This window comes from Salvelinus fontinalis, chromosome 6 (genome assembly GCF_029448725.1).
Source record: "Salvelinus fontinalis isolate EN_2023a chromosome 6, ASM2944872v1, whole genome shotgun sequence".
In the NCBI taxonomy this organism is placed as follows: Eukaryota; Metazoa; Chordata; class Actinopteri; order Salmoniformes; family Salmonidae; genus Salvelinus; species Salvelinus fontinalis.
Window position 1 is genome coordinate 34,152,673 of NC_074670.1, and position 24,153 is coordinate 34,176,825.

General features: G+C 41.9%; 1 protein-coding gene across 1 annotated transcript in view; it reads right to left on the reverse strand.

Annotated features, from left to right (window-relative positions):
- LOC129857724 (glutamate receptor ionotropic, kainate 3-like) overlaps window positions 1-24,153 on the reverse strand; it is a 112,279-nt gene that overhangs the window by 13,494 nt on the left and 74,632 nt on the right. The window contains exons 7-12 of the mRNA XM_055926236.1: window positions 23,677-23,820; window positions 22,638-22,745; window positions 19,737-19,850; window positions 15,197-15,400; window positions 8,049-8,272; window positions 1,560-1,678 (exon numbers count right to left, since the gene is read on the reverse strand). Coding sequence (XP_055782211.1) covers window positions 1,560-1,678; window positions 8,049-8,272; window positions 15,197-15,400; window positions 19,737-19,850; window positions 22,638-22,745; window positions 23,677-23,820 — 913 coding nt within the window. The remainder of the gene's footprint in view (window positions 1-1,559; window positions 1,679-8,048; window positions 8,273-15,196; window positions 15,401-19,736; window positions 19,851-22,637; window positions 22,746-23,676; window positions 23,821-24,153) is intronic.

Consider the following 24,153-nt stretch of genomic DNA (forward strand, 5'->3'; position numbering starts at 1 on the left):
TGCGCTTGTGTCCAAAGAACAATGCAAGTCAATATCCCAGATAAAATCATTTTTTCGTGTTTGATGTCCAAATCATTTAAAAATAACTGTATAGAGTTAAAAAAAAACAAAAAAAAACATTTTAGACACTTTGGGATGATTTGGCAATGAAGCGTCTATCTATCAAGGAAGGTTATACTCATAATGCAAGTGGAGTTCAGTGAACCACCTCCGGTACACTTTACTTTCTGTGACCTAGTTAACTCTTAGACTATTTTGCTGTGCCGAAGTAAAATATCCTGTTGTATAGTAATGTAATCTGGGGGAACAACATTAACCTGCTTACAGGAGGACAGTATCAAAGGAACAATATTTTTTTTCTTCTTTTAAGTTCAAGATTCAAGTGGTTGACCGACCATCCCAATGACAAAGGACCATCAGTCTTGTTCAAAGATGAATCACCAACTTCCTTCTGTTTTGCTCGTTCCTCTCCTCCCTCTCATATTGTACTGTTAGCCTCCACTCATAATGCAAATTGTCAGAGATACCATGCTGCTACGCGGGAGAGCTGCCGAGGAGCACAGATTTTGTGCTTAATGGATTGCCCCATTTGCTCTCCTTACCGGTAGAGATCTACCGTCGAGCCTCGTCGAGCCTCCCTAATTTGTCTTGTTACATTGAGGTTAAACATTTTATTAGTAGCTCTTTTTTAACATTTTTATCCTCGGCTGACTTCATTACGTCAAAGCATTTATGGGGCTCCATTTGCTTACGAATGCCTTTAAGGGTGGACGAGACGACCGCATTAGCTTGGTGTCGCCGTGATATCCTTCCCCTAACCTTCCTCAGATTTGTGTAAGCTTACAGAGAAGGTGGAATAATTCAAATAGGTATTTTGGGGGTTGGGGAAAGACTAAAGCTAACTGTCTGCTCTAGCATAAGAAAGATGCTGAGAATTGACATACTTTCATATTGACATACTTTCATATTATGCATAAAGGACAATTATGACAATGTACTACTCCAGCACCATAAAAGGCCCAAGTGGCATTTAACAAAATGTAATTTGTCCCGAGAGCTGAGCTGTGTGGAGGGTATAGATTTTGAAAATGGGTCTTTGCTACGAGGACTCGGGAAACACAACAATATAAACGTCAACCTTGTGGCCATAGCCAACGCCAGCGAGGAGTGACAGCTGGCATTTGTCAGACACGTTCTCCAACTTACCCTTTCGTCCCAAAACACAAACAGCTGTGTTATGGGGAAACAAATGCGACCGTGTTTTCTGTCTTTACCTGCCACATTCTGACAGGTGTCTGACACCTACTTTCTCTCACCACTCCTGTTTCTATGAGCAGGCAGGGAGGTGACAACAGCTTTCTTTTGTAATGTACGTCTGAGCTGCAGTTGTTCCTGACAGGCAAGTGTATTCTAAAACAATGGAAATTAGGTAGCTTGTCAGTTAAAGAGGTGAAGAGAGGGAGGGAGAGGGAGGGTGGCTGCGCGGCGGAGGAAGGGAGCGGAGGGGGGACTGTTGCTTTTGACAGGTGAAAGAGGGAGTGAGCTCGGCTATACCATACCTTGCTGCATGAGGGAGCCCACACCGAACCAGAAGCTGTTAAGGAGGGTGAAGTTGTTCTCCACCACATCGGATCCGGGATTGCAGGGATGGGCGTCGTACCATTCGTATGGACTGAACCTACAGGGAGACAGGTGGAGACTGATATCAGGAACAAAGGCTCCAGTGTAGCACAATTTCGGCATAATAGTGTATTGTTACTGTGGGGCTCAGTTAACCCTGATGAGGCATGGGGAAAGAGGTAATGTGCATTAGAATTCAATCCCTTTCTCACCAACATCAACATCAATATAGAAATAATGGATACTCATGTAGCCCACCAATGTTTGCACACAGATATTATATACAAAGAAAGAGAAAGATGTGTTTGAAGGACAACTATGACTCAAAGCAGTTGAGTTCAAAGCAATCAATGATATAACTGTGTTCACACTGTAATATGGGGATGGGGGGGGGGGGGGGGGGGGGTAATATAGGGTCTTACACAGATCTGAAATATTGCTCTCAAGTTTAGATGTTTTATGCATGGGTATACCTATCTTGGATGAATTCCACGCTCTTGGCCAGTAATCCTGTGGCTTTTGGGTTTGAACAATAGTAATGCATCTCAAATTGGTTCTAATAAGACCGGAACAGAAGCTGTGCTTAATGATACATTGTAGTTCTCTGCATGGAAGGCCTCTCCGCTGGATAGAGCACTCCTGATGTGTCCTTGAGCCTAGCACTTAACCTGAATTTCGCCTGACAAAACCACCCATGAAGTGTTAGCCTACAGTGTCCCTAAAGAACTGTGCAACTGTGGGCACAAATTACGGGGTGCAAAAGGAGCCATATTTTCATTTGGATTTTTACTCACTATACCAACAAAAGACAAGCTGTAAAGATGTCCACATGTATTGTTTTCAGTAAATTGATTGTTAGTGGTACATTGGACATAGCATTTGTCAGTTGTGTTACCGTGCTCTTATGTGTCCTTGATGATAGCTGTCTGTCAACCCTGTTCAAATCAAAAAGTTTGCCGTACCTTTATATATCTCTGTGCTCAAAGGTAACTTCAAAGCGAACTGTACACAAAAATGCCACTTTCAGGACGACAGGTATTGAAATGTCATTTTGTGATAGAACGTGAGGCATGCAACGCTGAAAATATAGTAGTATAAAACCTGCGAAGGATCCACGTACTCTGGCATTTAGTGTAACATCTTTTCAAAGTGCTGCACACCATAAATCCTTTAATATAGATGAAACAGTCACTTTTAAAGGCAGATGGAGAGATTAAACATGGTAAATGTCAGTGCTTTCCCTTCCTGAAATTAATTTGGAAAATGTTTTCAAATACTATCTGATTTATTCAGGGTGTTTTGCTGTCAGAGCAGAGGAAGAGGAGGCTTAGATCCTTTGAAGCCAGATAGCAACTCTTCTTGAAATATGCTGCTTCTATTTACTGACTTTCGTGAAAGTTGGCCAATGAGTGGAGAGAATAAGGTAACTCTTGATTTTGATAGTCCATCAGTAACATTTCAAACGTAATATCTACTAACCCTAGCACTGAACCTAACCTTAACCATTACCCGTATTCTAAACCTTAACTGTAACCTTAGCAAGCAGCTGCTATCAACAAATAGTTTGTTGATAGTATGATGCTCTACAGATGATCCAAATAAAGTGTGACCGAAAATGATCCCGAAAATAGTCTCTTTTCAAAAAGAAGAAACTCAATCAAGACCTTCAAGTTAGATGTCAAATGCCAATGATCTATTTTTACCTCGTCAGTCACTGTGACATTGATGTTGAGCAACATTTGTGTGTGAGGACCATATACCAGTGTCAATAAAGTGTCTTCCCGAAACATTAGTTTATTTAATGCAGTGGTTCCCAAACTTGTTATAGTCCCGTACCCCTTCAAACATTCAACCTCCAGCTGCGTACCCCCTCTATCATCAGGGTCAGCGCACTCTCAAATGTTTTTTTTGCCATCATTGTAAGCCTGCCACACACACACACACACACACACACACACACACACACACACACACACACACACACACACACACACACACACACACACACTATACGATACATTTATTAAACTTAAGAATGAGTGTGAGTTTTTGTCACAACCCGGCTCGTGGGAAGTGACAAAGAGCTCTTATAGGACCAGGGCACAAATAATAATATAGTAATATTCAATAATTTTGCTCTTTATTTAGCCATCTTACATATACAACCGTATTTGTTCATAAAAAATGGTGAATAACTCACCACAGGTTAATCAGAAGGGTGTGCTTGAAAGGATGCACATAACTTTGCAATGTTGGGTTGTGTTGTAGAGAGTCTCAGTTTTAAATCATTTTCCACACACAGTCTGTGCCTGTATTTAGTTTTCATGCTAGTGAGGGCTGAGAATCTACTCTCACATAGGTACGTGGTTCCAAAGGGCATCAGTTGCCAAGACAAGAAACTCTGAGCGCAGCCCTTTCCAGAAATCTGGCAGGGGCTTCTGATTAAATTACATTTTCACAGAACAGCTTGTTGCAATTTCGATGAGGCTCTCTTGTTCATATATCGGTAAGTGGACTGGCGGCAGGGCATGAAAGAGATAACGAATCCAATTGTTTGTGGTGTCCGTTTCGGGAAAGTACCTGCGTAATTGCGCACCCAGCTTACTCAGGTGCTTCACTATATCACATTTGACATTGTCCGTAAGCTTGAGTTCATTTGCACACAAAAAATCATACAATGATGGAAAGACCTGTGTGTTGTCCTTGTTAATGCAGACAGAAAAGAGCTCCAACTTCTTAATCATAGCCTCAATTTTGTCCTGCACATTGAATATAGTAGTGGGGAGTCCCTGTAATCCTAGACTCAGACCATTCAGGTGAGAAAAAACATCACCCAGATAGGCCAGTCATGTGAGAAACTCATCATCATGCAAGTGGTCAGACAAGTGAAAATTATGGTTAGTAAAAAAAACTTTAAGCTCGTCTCTCAATTTAAAAAAACCTTGCCACTTGATAACCAGCACACTTCTGTATGTTGTAAAAGCGTTACATGGTTGCTGCCCATATCATTGCATAATGCAGAAAATAAATGAGAGGTCAGGGGCATTGCTTTAACAAAGTTAACCATTTTCACTGTAGTGTTCAAAATGTCTTTCAAGCTGTCAGGCATTCCCTTGGCAGGAAGAGCCTCTCGGTGGATGCTGCAGTGTACCCAAGTGGCGTCGGGAGCAACTGTTTGCACGCGCGTTACCACTCCACTATGTCTCCCTGTCATTGCTTTTGCGCCATCAGTACAGATGCCAACACATCTCGACCACCAAAGTCCATTTGATGTCACAAAGCTGTGCAGTAATTTAAAAATATCCTCTCATGTTGTCCTGGTTTACAGTGGTTTGCAGAAGAGGATGTCTTCTTTAATTGACCCCCATAAACGTAACGGACATATACCAGGAGATGTGCCAGGCCTGCCACGTCTGACTCATCCAGCTGTAACGCATAGAATTCATTGCCTGGTATGCGAAGCAGTAATTGTTTCAAAACATCTCCTGCCATGTAACTGTTGCGTCGTGAATCAGTGTTGTTTGATTAAGCAATGTCTGTATAGTTTTTTTGGCCTTTTCCCCCAGCATTGTCCTAGCCATATCCGCCAAAGAAGGAAGAATTAAGTCCTCCAAATAGTATGGGGCTTGCCTGTCCTAGCCACTCAGTAGCTCACCTCTTATTAATGGTATCTGTTGCTTGTCTTACTACTCGAAAGTCATCTTTATTCTCGCTCAAAACACTCCTGTGGCTTATTTTTCAAATGTTCATGTTTTGTTTCTAAATGCCTGCGCAAGAGTGAAGGTTTCCCGCGAGAGAGTAACGGTTAATGTGATTGGATGTTAATTATTTGACTAGGCTACCTGTATTTGACATTGTGTTGTTATTTTGCTGAAGACTAGATGGTTTAATTTTATTTTTGACAGTGAAACGAGGCTACTCAGGCAAGAAAAAAACCTCACCCAAATGTATAGTCCTGTTGGAAAATATAAATGTACTGTTTGAAAATCCGAAGACATTGGCATTGCGCGTACCCCTGGGGGGAAAACCTGATTTATTGGAACACATAACTTGGCATCTCCATTTGCCTCCATTAAATGGGGAAGGTGCTTAAAGATGGCGGCATCCATGCACTTAATACAAATTCGTTGTTTACCTAATTCTCTGTATTGTACATTGCTCTATGTTACAATATTTTTGTATCGTCATTAGCACAGTATGTACAGTATACATTAACACAATTTAAGCAGACCATTTAAAAAAAACAAAAAAAGTCGATTGTGATGATTTATTGGCGCATTGAACCATGTCACGCACTGTCGTTGTAAAACCATGACGTCATATTTTAATTCCAAAATCTTTATGCACCTTCGCCACTCATTGTGTGTTTTTCATTAAATCAGGTCACACTCTAGTGATGCAACAATCTCTCCAAAAATCAGTCCTCTAAATAGCCTGAATGAGATTCAGAAAGCAAACCCTCGCCTCTCCCTCATTCTCGGCAGCTAGACAGATATAGCAGAAGCACCTGAAGCGGTAACTCAAAGAAATTGAAACTTGACCAATGTGTTGCTATTTGAAAAGATAAGGATGACTGGGGAAAAACTCCATTATTACACACTTGCTAGAGCGTAAGTTCTTATCAACATTGGCATGGTATAGAAGGAGTCTTATTTTGTAATCTGTATTCCACTGCCCATTTTTATTTTATGGAATTTCAAAGATATATTTTCCAGGTCCTGGATAGTGTATTGCAGCATTGAAGCGTGTGATGATTTCTACCCCCCTAGTTACATCCTTAAAGAGATGCCAGGTTTTAAGAGCACTGATAAGGCAAGTGCATATACTCTACCGGGCACTGCTCAATGTTTTCTCTTTCGTAGTTAGAGCATGGTTGTGATTCATTTTCTGTTTTCACGCTTCTGTAAGCACTCGAGTAGGTTTCCCATATTGTTGACCTATAGTCATGGACTCCAAGATGGCTGTGGCAAAACATAAGGCTTAGCGCTTTCATAGTTCTCTTCTCATGAGTGCCTGCTCAGTGACATGGATTGTGATTGTCCAGAAAAGCTTTGGATTTCAAAGTTGTCTGAATTGTTTTAAACTATAGATTATCAGTACAGTACGTGCCTACCTGATATTGAACACATACATTTGCCTCTTTCGTCAAAGCGTTCTGGTTTTTCTAACATCTCAAGCACCCATACATCAAACTGCTATTTGAGCCTTCTTTTGGATCAAATCACTTCTGCTCACTTTCTGGGCAGATCTCCAAAGAATGATGCAACAGTCAGAGATCATTTTTTTGTTATACTTATAGAACAGGGTGCTAAAACGAGCTTGTGTCTCAAGACATAATGGGAGAGGTTTGAGGAGTACAGCTGGCTCCTCTCAGGACCCCAAGCCCCATCAAAAGCTCCACATTCTCAGAACTTCTTCAAGCACCACTCTGCATTTGGAGGCAGCAGGAAGCGATGAGAGGCAGTGACAATGACCACCCAAGGCGAGGAGGATGCCTGCAGGTGGCACATGGGTTCTTTTCTTTATCGCTTATGTAAAGAATGCCACAGAAAGTCTCAGGAACACATTTGGAACACATAGGGAAATATTTAAAAAATCAGAGATACTCGTCAATGATCTCAATCTATACTAATTTCAGGCATTTACTAATAGGTTCAACTTTCAATGATTTTCAATGATTTGTGGGGAATGTGGAAATGATAACAAGCACAAGTAAATGTCATGAGGGACATTTCTTTTTTATTATTATCAAATTTCTTTCGCCAGGTATCGGCAGGTATTTTATTTTTATACATTTCGAAGACGAAAGTTTTTCAAAGAGGCATTACAACTGCAGAGAAATTATACAGGAAACGCTTTGAATTGGAGAGCATAACTTCGCTGGTGGTTTGCTACTCTCGTCCTTGTCCTCCACTGCTGGGCTCCACAGAGAGCCCACGCTGACATAACTGCCTTGATCACTACCCACCAGCTCACACAAAATGTTGGACTTGTACCAATTGAACATGGACCTACTGCCGAGCAGAGACCTCTCCTTATCCCCAAATGATGGAATCACTTGAGACGATCATTGACTGACTCAGTTCTGCAGAGATTCGGATTGGCCAGCCTCCTTTTGTGCACTATATCTTCCCAGATAAAACATTTCCACATAGCTGCAACCATACACAGTTGCGGGCATTAAAACGTTAGGTTGCGCCTTGGTTTTGGCATGTTCAACATGGTGCTCTCCTAGTGAGAGACAGTGTTGTCACAAAAACTATATCGCTATACAAGTTATCTTTTTGACTAACTTTTTAGTGCCTGCAACTCTAACTTAGCCCTACAAGTAGAATAAACAAAAGATATCACTCTCAATAAAGTTCAATAAACACAAACACACACAGACAGGCAGATCAGGAAGTAGCCAAGAAAAGTCTGGGACTCACCTAGCGATGACAAAGAGGACACAGCTGACGCCTAGGTAGGCCAGCAGGATATAGACCCAGATGTCAGGGGTCATGGGGTTGAGGAAGGAGAAGAAGCCGTTGTTGGTGGTGTTGGGCTTGCGATACAGGATGCTGATGCCCATGCTCATGAACGGCTTGGAGAAGTCCACGACCTTCTCACGCAGGTAGGTAATGGTAAGAGGGGCCACAGCCAAGTCGGCTCTCTGTAGGTGAGACAAGAGAAGGGACGATCAGTCAAATGATCAGACCCTTTCGCTAGCTTTATTACCTTTGTTACCCCAAAGTCATAAGACTGCTGAACAGTTAATTAAATGGCTACCCGGACTTTGTGCTTTTCACCTCCTACCTACAGTACATGCACATAGTGCTTCAATCAATCAATCACCTAACCTAACCTACATGTACATATTACCTCAATCAATCACCCAACTACCTCGTACCCCAGTACACTGACTCGGTACTGGTAATCCTTGTATACAGCCTGTATATAGCCTCATTATTGTTATTTTATTTTGTTACTATTTTATTTGTATCTTTTTGTTCATTTTCTTACCTTTTAACTGCATTATTGGGACTCGTAAGTAAGCATTTCACAGTAAAGTCTACACTTGTTGTAGATCGGCGCATGTGACTAACATTTGATTTGAGCTTCTTTTGCTGGGACTTTCATTTGTTCTTCAGGTATGTTTGAAAATCATAGATCTACATGAACCATTGTTGTTACACCAAAAAGGTACATGAAACTTGAAAACCAGTTTGAGGAAAATAAAATACATTGTTAGTTTCATAACAAGTACAGTGGTTTGCGAAAGTATTTACCCCCCTTGGCATTTTTCCTATTTTGTTGCCTTACAACCTGGAATTAAAATAGATTTTTGGGGGTTTGTATCATTTGATTTACACAACATGCCTACCACTTTGAAGATGCAAAATATTTTTTATTATAAAACAAACAAGAAATAAGACAAAAACAACGGAAAACTTGAGAATGCATAACTATTTAACCCCCCAAAGTCAATACTTTGTAGAGCAAACTTTTGCAGCAATTACAGCTACAAGTCTCTTGAGGTATGTCTCTACAAGCTTGACACATCTAGCCACTGGGATTTTTGCCCATTCTTCAAGGCAAAACTGCTCCAGCTCCTTCAAGTTGGATGGGTTCCGCTGGTGTACAGCAATCTTTAAGTCATACCACATATTCTCAATTGGATTGAGGTCTAGTCTTTGACTAGGCCATTCCAAGACATTTAAATGTTTCCCCTTAAACCACTCGAGTGTTGCTTTAGCAGTATGCTTAGGGTCATTGTCCTGCTGGAAGGTGAACCTCCGTCCCAGTCTCAAATCTCTGGAAGACTGAAACAGGATTCCCTTAAGAATTTCCCTGTATTTAGCGTCATCCATCATTCCTTCAATTCTGACCAGTTTCCCAGTCTCTGCCGATGGAAAACATCCCCACAGCATAATGCTGCCACCACCATGCTTCAGTGGGGATGTTGTTCCTGGGGTGATGAGAGGTGTTGAGTCTGCGCCAGACATAGCGTTTTCCTTGCTGGCCAAAAAGCTCAATTTTAGTCTCATCTGACCAGAGTACCTTCTTCCATATGTTTGGGGAGTCTCCCACATGCCTTTTGGCAAACACCAAAAGTGTTTGCTTATTTTTTTCTTTAAGCAATGGCTTTTTTCTGGACACTCTTCCATAAAGCCCAGCTCTGTGGAGTGTGCGGCTTAAAGTGGTCCTATGGACAGACACTCCAATCTCTGCTGTGGACATTTGCAGCTCCTTCAGGGTTATCTTTGGTCTCTTTGTTGCCTCTCTGATTAATGCCCTCCTTGCCTGGTCCATGGGTGTTGGTGGGTGGCCCTCTCTTGGCAAGTTTGTCTATTTAAATTACAGTTTGTAATACAACAAAATAGGAAAAACGTCAAGGGGGATGAATACTTTAGCAAGGCACTGCATTAAGTCCTGTAACATATGACATAATTTGAACTTTACACCAAAATAATTTTGCGGAGATCACAGGTTGCCCCCTCCCTCCAATTTTCCCAAATCTTTTTTTTGTTGCTCTCTACATAAACGATGAACACCTGCCCCAATGAATCACAAGAAACAAGGTCCATTCCCACATGCTTTCCCACCAGCTTCTCCCCATGCCTCCAGTATCTGGAGCCTGGTGCCTTCTGACTAGCCTAATATAGCTCTCTGAAATACTGCCCTGGCAGGGTCTGACGGTGAACGTTGCGGCCCATGATTTTGCGTCTGGCTGCATATTCAGAAGGTCACCATTTACATTGCCTCCCCCCACACCTCCAACACATCAGGGTTGGACAGGAGATTAATGAAACCAGCTGCTTGGTTCACGCTTGGATAACTCCCTTCCTCGGAACCGAAGGAAACTCACAATGGGGTTTGGGCCAATCTCTTTTTCTTCCTTTTTGAGTGGTGGCAGAGGAACAGCGCTCAGTGTGCCAGCACCAGAATGGCCCTGATGGAGGTCAGTTAAATTAGGTATTACTGTGTACATTGGCAAGTGTGGAGGATGTCTAGTTCTGTAGATCATATGAACGTTTGAATTACCAGAACCCTTCTCCCAATAAAGAAAATGCTCATAAGTATTCCAAGGAACAAATGTAGCTGATTTGTACTACCCAACCCAACATTATTTGGACAATCAAAGACATACTGTAATTTGTAATGTATGGACAAGGCTGGCAATGCATCTAATCAATCCCCTTCATTTATTTGCTTAGCTGACATGCTGTCATTACAATGTAGAACAATAACCACCAAAATTTGAAGAATAAAAATGCTTCTGTGGTGTCATTGACAAAAGAAATTGGGTGTCACTACCACAGCTCAGTCACTCCCCCCCTTCCAACAAAATGACGAATTACTCTTCTAACATTCAGAGCAGTCAATGGGGGTCAGTATAAGAAAATGGTCGAAACTCCGCGTGTGACCGTTTGGATTATACCTGTGCCTGTGGCCAACACTGTGGTGGTTAAACACAAGAAAGCTTAACAAAGAGACAGTGTGGGCACAGGCAATCTATCATGTGGTGCAATCCACTGTGCCCTCATTAAACATTTACGTTTACAACACACACCCGCTCCCTCTGTTCTCTGCCGCCGACTGCCGCTTTTCAAGCTAGCTGCCACTCAACCGGAAGACCTAGCAGCAGGTGATCCCAGCCAATCTCAGCCATCCCTATGGTGGGCTAATATACACGCTGCACGGTTATTTTCTGCTTAGACACGTATTGCCGAGTACACGCGTGATAACCTGATAGTACCCTGCTGAGTGCCACATGGCTCTGTGTTATCTGTGGGTGCGCAGATGGTATTGTAAGCTTAGAGCTGTGCTACCTTCATACTACCACCCCTGATGACATTCTGTAGGATACATACAATTACACCTAGATCAACACTCCCGTCAGAGGTTAACTGTAACAATCTGTGTTACTTTCAGTCCCTTGACATTTACTGGTTTTAACGTTTGTGGGGTTTGATTATTTAGTCTTATAGTTGTATTGAATGATAATCTTGGACAGCGCTGGAGAACATTTGTCTCACAAATGACACAGTTCGCCACATTTCCTGTACCTCTTAACCCGATGATTGTTTTACAAAGATTTGCATACGGTGCTCCAACTGCCTCATTGTCCACCACTGTTTCAATTTGCATATATGACTAGAGAAATGTAGTCCCTGGTAATTCCATCGTCTGACTCTACAGTACGTCCCCCTTGAATAGCAAAGGATTGCAGAGTGACAATAGAATTTGCATGACTATAACCTCATCCTATCCTTCAAGTAGAATTCTAAAGAACAAAAATACTATAATGTAGCAGAATAATGTAGCTGTGTTTGTTGATGAAATTGAAAGTCATGCTGCCCGTCCGTCAAAATGACAGCTCTGACCACTGTCCCGCCCTCAGTAGTCAAAACCCCCTCCCTGTTCCACTGTAAAACCAATCAGGTCTGCGACCCTCAGATAGAGACCCACGTGCATGTACGTGCCTAGGACTGCAAATAAAGCCCTTTTTCAATCCAAAATCTTGCCAAGGTCCCAAATCCAGTCTGCTATCTCTACATGTGGACAATGAGATGCGTGGCTAGCCGTGGCGTGCATTTGTTTCGCCGTAACCTTCCTGTGTCTGTCGGCGCAAGAGATTAATTGAACAGAAACAAATGATGTGTTAAGCTCGCAATTAATACCGGCATCAACATCATGATTAATTGGATCATCTATTGTGACTAAATCAAGTTTAACATGACCTGTTGCATAATTTAACGCCTTTCCCACAATGCCCTTTGGCTTTGTAGTGGGCTTTAACGACTCAGAGGAAAATAAAGGTCGCTATGCTACATGGGCACGGAAGGCTTTTCTATTTAATTAGCCACAACACACACACTCTTTCTCATTCAAGATTTACCCCATTTGTATTTACACACAACGGCCAATTAATCATGTATATTATGCACATTTACATGTGTATGCAAAAACAGAAAGATATTCACGCGATGCACACAAAGTTGGACTTGTAGGTGAGACACTGCAATACTTCTTTCTTTGTTTATTCAATAGTACAATCTCAGGAAATGTATATAAACACACTAACCCAGCTACATGCATGCATGTTTTTAGTTTTTAGAAATCAGAGACCATTCGCTCCTTCCTACGCGTTGACATCAGACATAACAACAACAGACTTTATTTTAGTCGTTCCACATTTGCTTCTTTGTTTGACAGGGCTCGGTGACCGACAAAGATGAATGAAGGCTTACAACTGCTTTTAATAAACCCACACGAGTACTGCCCCGTTGAGTAATGAAACAACGATTTATGTGAGATTGTGGGCTGACAGGATGAATCAGCCAGAAACAACCGCAGACGGCTTTGTTTTGCTTGTTGTCTTCCTTAAAACAATGAATTAGTCTAACTAGGTGACACGTTGGGTGAGTTGTCAATAGCAAACGGCAGCATTGTAATGTAGCATGGTGGGGGTTAAAAAATATCTGAAGGAAATACATTTAACCGATAAATAACATTGACACTGTCCATTAATAAAGCACCCCCTCCCTGTGTACTATTTTTGTGTACTAATTTTTCAGAAAGATTTGTTTGCTGTCACTGTCATCTGAGCTCATACCTCTGTTAATTTGCATAAAAGCATCCCAGAAACATATCCATGACTTCCATTGGATGTCAAACCAAACCGGCCAGCACATTAGCCAATGACACATGGTGATTCTGGTTTGGGATGAACAGAATGCAGCACCACGGCCATGATTGTCAAATCAAATTGTATTGGTCACATACATGTGTTTAGCAGATGTTATTGCGTGTGTAGCGAAATGCTTGCGTTTCTAGCTCCAACAGTGCAGTAATATCTAACAGGTAGTATCTAACAATTTCACAACAATATGCACAATTTACTTGTATGGAAACCAATATCCATCCAAGCTTCTCATGGCAATCTCAGGTCAGTTCTCTTGAGCTGACTCCAAAGTGTCCTTTTCCTGTCTGCTGATTCAAGATCAGCTTATCAGTATAGACAGGAGGAAGGAAATAGAACCAGCTAAATAAATCCATACACTGTAGCAGTGGTGATGCTATAAAGAGCAGTAGCACAGGGAGACAGTCTATAGCACACTTACCCTTTACATACTGTGCAAGGAACATACTAGATCAAAACCTAGTCCTATATTACTGTATTCTACAACCATGATGAGGATACTAGGTAGACCTACAGTACGTAATATCGGAATGGAACATTGGTGTTCTTGATTGTTCTACTATCAGCTGACATGGAAGCAATAGAAGCAAATACAGTAGAACTGTAGAAAACATCAGGTAGCATGCTCAGTTCTACCCAAGCCAAGATAAGTGTTTAGGAATTACTGGGCACAGAGACCTCTTCAGCCAACTATTTAACTGTGAGGAACTGCTGAGAGTGAACTCAAACCATAAAACAAAACATGGAGGACCGCTTGAATTAATCTGCATTGTACTAAGTATATGTTGCCCCTAACACACTATAGGGGGCAAATGTGTTGGAGTGCACTGAGTACAGTACAAAGTACATTTCACAGCACGGGATATATGGAGATAGATGGAGGTGCTCTGAAACTTGCTTTGTTGTTTTCAAATGTGCTCTACTGTATTGTATAGATAGCTTTGAAGCCCAGACTGAATCACATTGTTTCCCTTAAAACAAACGTGAAAGACTGAAATCAGTGTGTATATCCAGGCTATTGTCTAGATAGTGTCTATTGGTAACAGTCAACTCTGTCAAATCAAATCGACTTTATAGTCGCATGCTTCGGAAACAACGTGTGTATACTAACAGTGAAATAAATGCTTACTAAAAGGCCCTTCCAACAATGCAGAATACAATAATGATAATGATAATAATCATATCAAAAAAATAGTAAGCTGCAATAACATACAGTGCATGCGTAGCCTATGTTTACTGTTCATTAAGAAGAAAGCATGTATTTCTATAAGCAACATTTCCTGCCTTAATCTCTTAGTTCCCCCTCAAGGTTACAGATATCAACCTGGATCTGACAAAAGCTGGATCTGGCTAAGGTAGAGATTAAGTGCTGCGGCACTAGCCCACCTTTCCTGACCCTTTCTGCACCTAGCCATTGACTCGAACCGTCCGACTCCCACCCTCTCCCTTCTCTAAATGCCACTTAAGCAATTACAACTTTTCCAGCCCGAGCACATCGTTGACCAGGGGGGCTGAGGACAAGAAGAGGGCGAAGGGGAGGGACACTCTCAAAAGGCTAGCGGGGCACTGTCCCTGTTGTCAATGTCAGCTATATTTTAACAGCCTTTGATGCTTTCATCTGATGCGTTCAAAACCAACTTTAATATGTTGCTATACTTGTATTCTTCATAGTATGTCTTAAATCCTTATATTTGTTGTAAAAAAAACACATTTTATTGTGATAAGGTTCAAATCAGATTCTATCAGACAAAAACAGAGTCCCAACAAACAAGACGTAAATTATTCGATGTTTTGACTACAGATTCAATAATTTAAATGTTGAACACTAGCTATAAGCAATAGTAAGACAGTAATAGTAACAGTCAGAAGTTAACTGGTAGTCCAACTCACGTGTTCCATCAGCTCCTTGATCATGCCGTTCCACTGGCCCTTGTCGTCCTGCGATCCGTACTTCCCATCAGGCACCAGGCGGATCTCGTAGGTGAAGCCCAGGATGCTGGCCAGCTCCTTGAGCAGGTCGATACAGAATCCCTCGAAACGGTCGTTGCCAACCAGCGCCTTGTCAGACTTTTTAAGCATGACATATGGCTCCTCCTGCACAGAGACAAAAAATCTAATGGAAACCAGCGTTGAGGTCAGCTTTTTCCATTTGTTCTTCGGCACACGCACCTAATTGAGGCAAAGTGATCTGGGCTGATAAGTCGTTGTTGGGCTGATAAGTGCTGATAAGACAGGGAGACTCCGGTCCAATGTGTGGTTAGCTGCACTGTATGTTTAAATATGGACGAGCGGAATGGTTTTCCTTGCATTAACAGAATGTACAGTGCATTCGGAAAGTATTCAGACCCTTTTACTTTTTCCACGTTGTGTTACGTTACAGGCTTAGTCTAAAATGTATTAAATAAATACTTTCCCTCCTCAATCTACACACAATACCCCAAAATGACAAAGCAACATTTTTATTTTTTATTTTACTACAAAATAATACCCTATTCAGACTCTTTGCTATGAGACTCGAAATTGAGCTCAGGTACATCCTGTTTCCATTAACTATCCTTGAGATGTTTCTACAACTTGATTGGAGTCCAATTGTGGTAAATTCAATTGATTGGACATGATTTGGAAAGGCACACACCTGTCTATATAAAGTCCCACAGTTGACAGTGCATGTCAGAGCAAAAACCAACCCATGAGGTCGAAGGAATTGCCTGTAGAGCTTGTGTCAAAGCACAGATATGAGGAAGGACACCAAAAAAAGGTCTGCAGCATTGAAGGTCCCTACGAACACAGTGGCTTCCATCATTCTTAAATGGAAGAAGTTTGGAACCACCTAGACTATTCCTAGAGCTGGCCTCCTGGCCAAACTGAGAAATCGGGGGAGAAGGGCCTTGGTCAGGGAGGTGACCAACAACCCAATGGTCACTCTAAAAGAGCTCCAGAGTTCTGTGGAGATGGGAGAATCTTCCAGAAGGACAACCATCTCTGCAGCACTCCACCAATCAGGCTAGAGTGGCCAGACGGAAGCCACTCCTAGGTAAAAGGCACATGACAGTGTTAGGTCTGGAGGAAACCTGGCACCATCACTACAGGGAAGCATGGTGGTGAGAGCATCATGCTGTGGGGACGTTTTTCAGCGGCATGGACTGGAGACTAGTCAGGATTGAGGGAAAGATGAACGGAGCAAACTAAAGAGAGATCCTTGCTGAAAACCTGCTCCAGAGCACTCAGAACCTCAGACTGGACGAAGGTTCACCTTTCAACAGGACAACGACCCTAAGCACATAGCCAAGACAACGTAGGAGTGGCTTCGGGACAAGTCTCTGAATGTCCGGACTTGAACCAAATCAGACATCTCTGGAGAGACTTGAAAATAGCTGTGCAACGATGCTCCCATACAACCTGACAGAGCTTGAGAGGATCTGCAGAGAAGTGTGAGAAACTCCACAAATTCAGATGTGCCAAGCTTATAGCGTCATACCCAAGAAGACTCAAGGCTGTAGTCGCTGCCAAAGGTGCTTCAACAAAGTACTGAGTAAATCGTCTGAATACTTATGTAAATGTCCTATTTCGGCTTTTTATTGTTAATAACGTTGCTAAATAAAAAATTAAAAAACTGTTTTTGCTTTGTCATTATGGGGTATTGTGTGTAGATTGATGAGGGGGAAAAAACAATTTAATCAATTTTAGAAGAAGGCTGTAACGCAACAAAATGTGGAAAAAGTCAAGGGGTCTGAATACTTTCCAAATGCACTGTATGTCGACAGGAAAATCTAACTGATTCAAGTGACGGTTATGCTGTGCAATCTGAGAAATGCACAGCATGCAATAGGAAGTCTCGTTGATGTACAATAGATGGTGAATCTAGGCACTCCAAAATAGCCTCTGCAGCCAGCCAACCTTCCCTGGCCATTCCCCCTCCCACATCCCTGCCTACTGCCCCTGGTAGACATTGAATACTACGGCGCGATGCAGTTTATGGTCAGAGAGCTAGCGGTCTTTACTGCCCTGTAATATTCTCCCTGGCTCCTCATAATATCAGGTTGAAGAAAAGCTTGATTAGGAATACAATGCTTCAATGAAATGGACCATGCCTGAAATGTTGCTGTCTCCAGGTAATGCCTATTGCCTGCATGAACAATGACTAAACTCTCAAAGAAAGGATGGCGGATGGCTCGATATTTCCCTTTATTTAGTGTCTGCCACTATCTGTCTGCAAAATAGGGCCCATAGATATCCCACTGTGCATTTTATAAAGACACGGTTGTCCACTTCCTCATGAGCTATTTATTTATTGCTTCCGATGGTCAGACATACAATTAATGAAGTCTATTCATAAGCAGAGTAATTGATTCTCCAGTCACGGTGACCTCTGCTTTCGTATTTCCATCGGCCACGTCTTTGTGTTACACAAAGCTGCTAGAAAAGCCGTTAAAGAGGGGGAAATAACCAGTCATAACACGGTTTACCACTCGGTCAGAAAAACGTGTGTTTCACAGGGTGGGGTTAGCTATGCTTATGGTGGCAAAGAAAGCGATTGATGTATATTATAATAAAGCTGTGGGAAAATATGGAAATCACTTGTTTCAAATCATGTTGTCTTGATGGTAAATGCCTTGAAGGGAGGTCTTGGCGGAAGAATCAAAACACGTCTAACACCCCTGGTATAGCACACCCTAGTCATCCACATCCTAGACACTTAACAGGTGTCCTTTTCTACACCCAAAACACCATCTCAGGGACAGAAAATGTTCAAGTAAATAATTGGTTGCAATCCTAACATGTAGCTAGTTGGCCGTTTGCAATTAGGACGATACCTTTAAATAAATGATAACCAAGGAATACTTGATAATAATGCATTTAGATAGAAAGCAAGAGCTTAGTGGGAAAACTTTGTTGAAGTTGTCCAATTATCTTGATCCAAAAGTTTGCGTGTTGAGAGGGGAAGAAAAAAGTCATTACCATCTGTTTCTAGCCTTCCCAACTCTTTAAATTCCCCAAGGTTTGGACTCAAATCAAAGTGTTTAAACCAGTTTCACACTCTCTAACGCAGCATGGGTTTACATAAGAAAACGGGGAAGGAGATATGCAGACACAGTTGCAGGCAATGGAGTGAAAACAATTAATGCGAGAGCTGGGAAACACATTAAATATCTTAATCTCGTCGTGGAATGCGAGAAGTTATCGCCATAAAACTGTCAGACGTCTTATTCGCGGATCGCTGCGATCAGTTTGATGCAATGTCATTAAGCGCAGAATGGAGGGAAAAAAACACAGACACTGATATTAGTGCTGCTGATGCTCTATTCTCATTCTGCTTTCACAATCTAAAAGTGTTGATTTCTAGAATACTCCTAAACCATCATACACTGTCAAAAGATGCAGGTGATCCATGCAAGTGGCTGATTTGGACCTAAACCTTATTGAAAAGCATGTCCAATGGGGAATTTCCATAGGAAATGTTTTTTAGTCCATGAATAGGCTTAATCTGGCTCAAAGAAACTGACCCTAAATCTTATTATTTAGTGTATTTATTTTTGGCTGCAGCTCTAAACAACACCTGTTTTTTGGATCTATTTCTTGTCTTTGTGATTGAAGTTGCTACTCCCCATGGTTAGCACCAGAAGGCACTGATTATATCTCTTCTAAACCTCACTCGGTCATAATTACAGCCTTCCGCTCCAATCGAGGCTTAATGAGAGTGTTTATCATTGTTGATAACTTGTGTGTCCGTCCAGAATAAGCTCGTGGGGGATGTTCATTGTCAGCACCTCGGTGATAGCTCCACAAAGACCCTCTAACCTCCCAGTTCACAGGCGTATGAATACACAATAGACGATCTGCAAATGAATGTGGAAAGCTGGTGGGAGAGAACACTTGTTTATTTCCTAACATGTAATTAATGGATATTTTATAGACTGGTCCAGTGTGGCTCCCTGTCTTCTTCTCTACAGGCTCCTTGCACTGCTAGTGCCTCACATCCCCATGGTGATCTTAATGTGACATAATGATGCTCTACAGTACATCCCTAGACAATCCAAGCTGGATTCAGATTGGCGAGGTAAATTCCAGGTGGTGTTCAGTTAATTCACTGTGATTAATTTGACAGATATCTCTGATTTCCCCGTCTGAGTGGTGGTAGCGGAGAGGGCCTCAATGCCAAACATGCTTTTTCAACCTTATAACATGGACCATGGACTTATAACATGGACCATGTTTAAAGATGTTATTTTTCCAAATGTAAATCATACATAACTCGCAAGGGAAAATTGGTTTCCCTGTAAAATAGTGAATAATAAGACACTGATATATAAAGTACCATCTCCTAAGGTAATGTTTTGAGTAGCTTGTCAAGCAGAAAAGCTCAAATCTCAGAGAGAGAGAGAGAGAGAGAGAGCTTTCACGAAGGGCTGATCAAAGTCAGCTAACCTACCAGGATGGTGGTGATGACCAGGGAACGGTTGGCCAGTGAGTCTGTGATGTTCATCCCTTTCCGCTTGGGCACCTCGGTGATATTGAGACCTCCGGACGCACTCCACTTCCCCACCTGCGGGAAGATGAAAAGCGTGTAAGAGTTTGACTTCACCTTTCTACTGCGGCAACTCATGACCCTGACTTCCCACAAGCCTTGCTGCAATAGCGCCCACCGGGACACATTTCCATTAGCTGATTGGCTGTGTCACCTCTGGACACACTATACGCCATGAGGTTATTGGGAGAGGTGGTGGTGGGATGTGGAGGCAGGTTCTAAATGAATTGACATTGTAGGAGAGAGAAGTCTAAGAAATCGAATGATGGAATTATGATGGATATGTTTCACTTCATCCTGGTGTTACGGTTTTGTACATAAATAATATGCAAAAATGTGAAATTTGTCTAAAATGTAATCGAATTTAAACAACATTAATTCAGTAGTAGTCTCTAAGATTAACACGAAAACATTGTGTTGTGTTCTGCAACTTTAGCGTATCAAAAGATATCAGACTCTCCAAACTGTCACCTGTCACCCCTTCTGTTGGCCTTGTTCTAAAAATACCAATACCTTGTGAATATCATAGCTTCTGAATAGTTGAAATGAAGAGGGAGCACAGCCTTGTCGAACTCCTACAACAAACATTCTTTTCACTCGCAACGCTTCTCTGATAACACACACAATAGGTAATTGGAGCACTTTTCTGAATGTAGGAAAAGAAGATGGGTTGTTAGTTTCTGTGTAGTATGTGTGAGAAAAAAGTGGGAGAGCAATCAAATATCATTTCCTGATCAATGTCTTCCATTTAGACTTCTATTTAGGCTTCATAATCTACTCCTTTCAGTGGTTAAAACACATACAGAAACCAGAGCATTAAAAATAGCAAACTAGATAAGCATCCTAGCGCAATTATCATATGGTTATTTCAGGTCTGGTATCTTTGCAGTTTTGTGCCCTTAGGAACGTAGCAAAACACAAATCCTACAATTCATTTTGAAAAGAAAGACCAGCATGGGGTTGTCTGCAATGGAAATATAAAAGCTTGATAATGCTGGCAGAGAAGTTCTGCTCTGAGTAATCTCACGAAGATAAATACCAAAAGATCAGAGCAAATACAAGGAGTTGCACTAGAGTAGCGCCTTCTGGGCAAAAAAAAGCCCCTTCCATACTGTCGTGACAACTCTGGAACATATCATTACCAGGAAAATAGTCAGTCCTGTAGACTGTCGGTAACGATCTAATTTTGCATGTCTACTTCGCAGTCACTCGCTTTCCCTACTCTCCTCCTTCCCATCCTCCTCTCTTTCTCCTTCATGCGTAACTACCAAAGTGCCATTTAATATTCACAGGGCTGGCTGGCACTCGAGGTGGATCCGTTTAAAAGGTACACAAACGCGCTGCATCGCAGCCAGCGTGAAAAACACCTGATAAAGTCCTTCTGTCTGATCCACTGAGGAGCATATGCTCGAATTTGAAAAGCATATTAGTTACAGCTTGTGTGAAACAGTCCCCCCAAAAAGGACTATGCAACTGAAGAGAAGAGCTGCTTTAAAAAATATCCATGTCTTCCACTCTGCATGCCAGCCTAGTCTTACTAATTGTGGCCAATTAACTCAATTCATTAAATGTGTATAGCCAATGAAGCAATTCAGAAGTTATTTACTCGTGCCACTACAGGGAAAAGAGAGCTTCTGACTTTTTTTCTTCCCTCTTTTATTTTAATGTCAGTGAATTTTCCACTCCGACTGGAAACCTCTCCTAATTCCAGTATGAGCTCAAACTCGGGCTAATATTCAATTAGGGCAGATTAGGCCTAAAAGTCGCTATCTTTACTGGCTAGAACAGTTAGCAAAAGCCGATTCCACAGATATAAAGAGACAAAATCCTGCAATCCATTGAGTACTGTGGGATAAGTAACAAGCTTGAGACCAGGGATGTAGAAAAACACAGTAGGCCTATATAGCATGTATTTCATGCTGGTTTTAGCACACTAAAGATGTGCAAATAGAACAGTAGACCCAGCACAGCAGAAGAATGAGATACGGAAATAGTTTGGCGCATTGTGGTTGTTCCAGCCTGGAGCTGCAGTGATATTCTGAGCTGACATGTCCTAGCTATTATACAGGCTCATACAGGCTCTGCCATACGGGAGCGCTTGAGGAAGTCATAATGGCACTTATCTCAAGTTAATGTTTCCATAATGCATGACTAACCCATATCACCACAAAGCAGTTCTAGTCCGCAGGGTGCTACTCTGCCTTTTAAAATAACACAGGAAGTTATTATTATCCTTCTTCATTACCAACTTTTGACTTTATTTTTGTGGGTTAAACAGTGAGGTTTATACACCTCATTAGCAAACTGCATTTCGGGCAACAACTCGAATTACCATTTGAGACTTGCAATTAACACTTTAATGTCTTCCCTCATCCAATTTGCTTTATGAGCCATTAACGTATGCTTATGTTTGAACAGCCCATTGGCTTCCTTGTTAGGAGGTAAATGATACTGTCAAATGGAGACCGTTGTGCATTATTTGTTCCATATTAAAGAAGAAAACTGGAATGGATTTCAGATTTTCACTCGAGACGATTTAACAGGGGATATGCAAAACAAATGTTATGTCCTAAGAGAGAAAGAGAGTACAGTATATTGTGGAGATGATAAATACATCTGTGTAGGTGTAAAATCACCAGGGGTTAATTGTTGTATTTTTTGTTGTTGTATGTATTTTACATTTCCATTCATGTCCTATGTCCTCAGACTGAGTGAAAAGCGAAACTATTACGTAACACTAAACTTCTTTAACGTGTGGTTAGTTTGATAGTTGAAAACATTGTGGTCGGGAATGAGGTGTGTTACCTTCTCCAGGCCCTCCTCTTTCAGGCTGATGATGTCCAGGTCAAAGTCTGTGCGGAGGCCACTGGTCCTGTTGAACGACAGCCTCCCCGTCAGGCCTTCCCAGTGAGACTGCAGAGAAATACACACGACCGCAAATTAACACTCATTCATTAAAGCATGTGAGTACGCACACATGTAAAAACAAACACCAAGGCCACACACACACACACCGGGCTGCATTTCATTTTTAATTACATTTCACATCCCAACGCCTCAGACACATTTTCTCCCAGACCACAGTGTTAATTAAAGACCATGTCCTTCACTTGTTTCCACACAAGGGAGAAAAAAAACACATAACTGCCCATCATTATGATCGACTGATATTCCCCCCTCCCTCCCTCCCTCCCACCAGAGCCCTCCTCCTGTTTCCCCGCGCTCACAGAGATGTGTCTGTTACCCCTGGCAATGATGGAGCTACTGATGAAGCTATGGAGCTAACACATTCCCCTCACTTATACTCCGGGCTCTGGCCTTGTGATGTTCGGTACACTAGGCGTCGTGTCACAATGGCATCATGTTCTACAGCCTTAATCTGACTATTCTGAGTCAGTCATCACACACTCTCTTGTGAAATGAAACAAGAGCTGATTATACGACTCGCCTGTTTCAAACAGTCTTACTATGAACAGTGCACAGAAGGGCGCACCAGTTTCCCTTTTCAGTAAAAATAGGACACAATGACTCACTGTGAGTTTTGCCATCTGTAAATAGGTTATGAATACAGGGAATTTAGCTGGAGAGATTACATTAACACAGCTTTGAGTAGGTCATTACTTTGAGACACTATCCATGAATAAGAGATTTACCCAGATAACATTGCTTCTGTCTGTAAAATGTATGTTCCGTGATTACACAAAGTTTCCTTCTTCTCCAAATGTAATTGCATTTGTCGCATGGATTCAGAGACAAACAGTACGGCCTCCACAATCTCCTAATATGGACGCCGCACACAAGATCAAACATCAACATCAAATGAAAACAAAACGCTCAGCATCACCTCTTTGATGAAGTTCATAAAGCGTCCGCCGAACCTCCATGGTTTGTGGCGGTGGCACTGCAGCGAGTTGACCGTCATCTGTGGTGCGTGCTGGTAGGAGACGGACACGATGTGGACCGCGTCGTACGTCAGAGCAGCATCTGTCTGGAATAAATGGGGACATTATTTCAGCTGACGGCTGTGGACAAGGGGAGTCCACTCCCTTTGCACCAGTAGCAGCAAAAGTGTTTGAGAGAAAGCTAACAAAGGGAAATCAAAGTGCTCAGACGTTTCTTATTTTCCAGATAGCATGCCCGAGAAAGTGAGCTCAATTCCTTTTGTAAATATGTATATGACGCTTTCCAGGCGAGTAAGACGAAATTAAAGGCAGCCTACCTTGATGTTTGTGTCACCTAGATTCTATCTCTTACGGAGTTCCGGGAGCAATTAAAAGTGCATACTACACGGAGCGAGCGCACTCCTTTCCATAAAACCCCT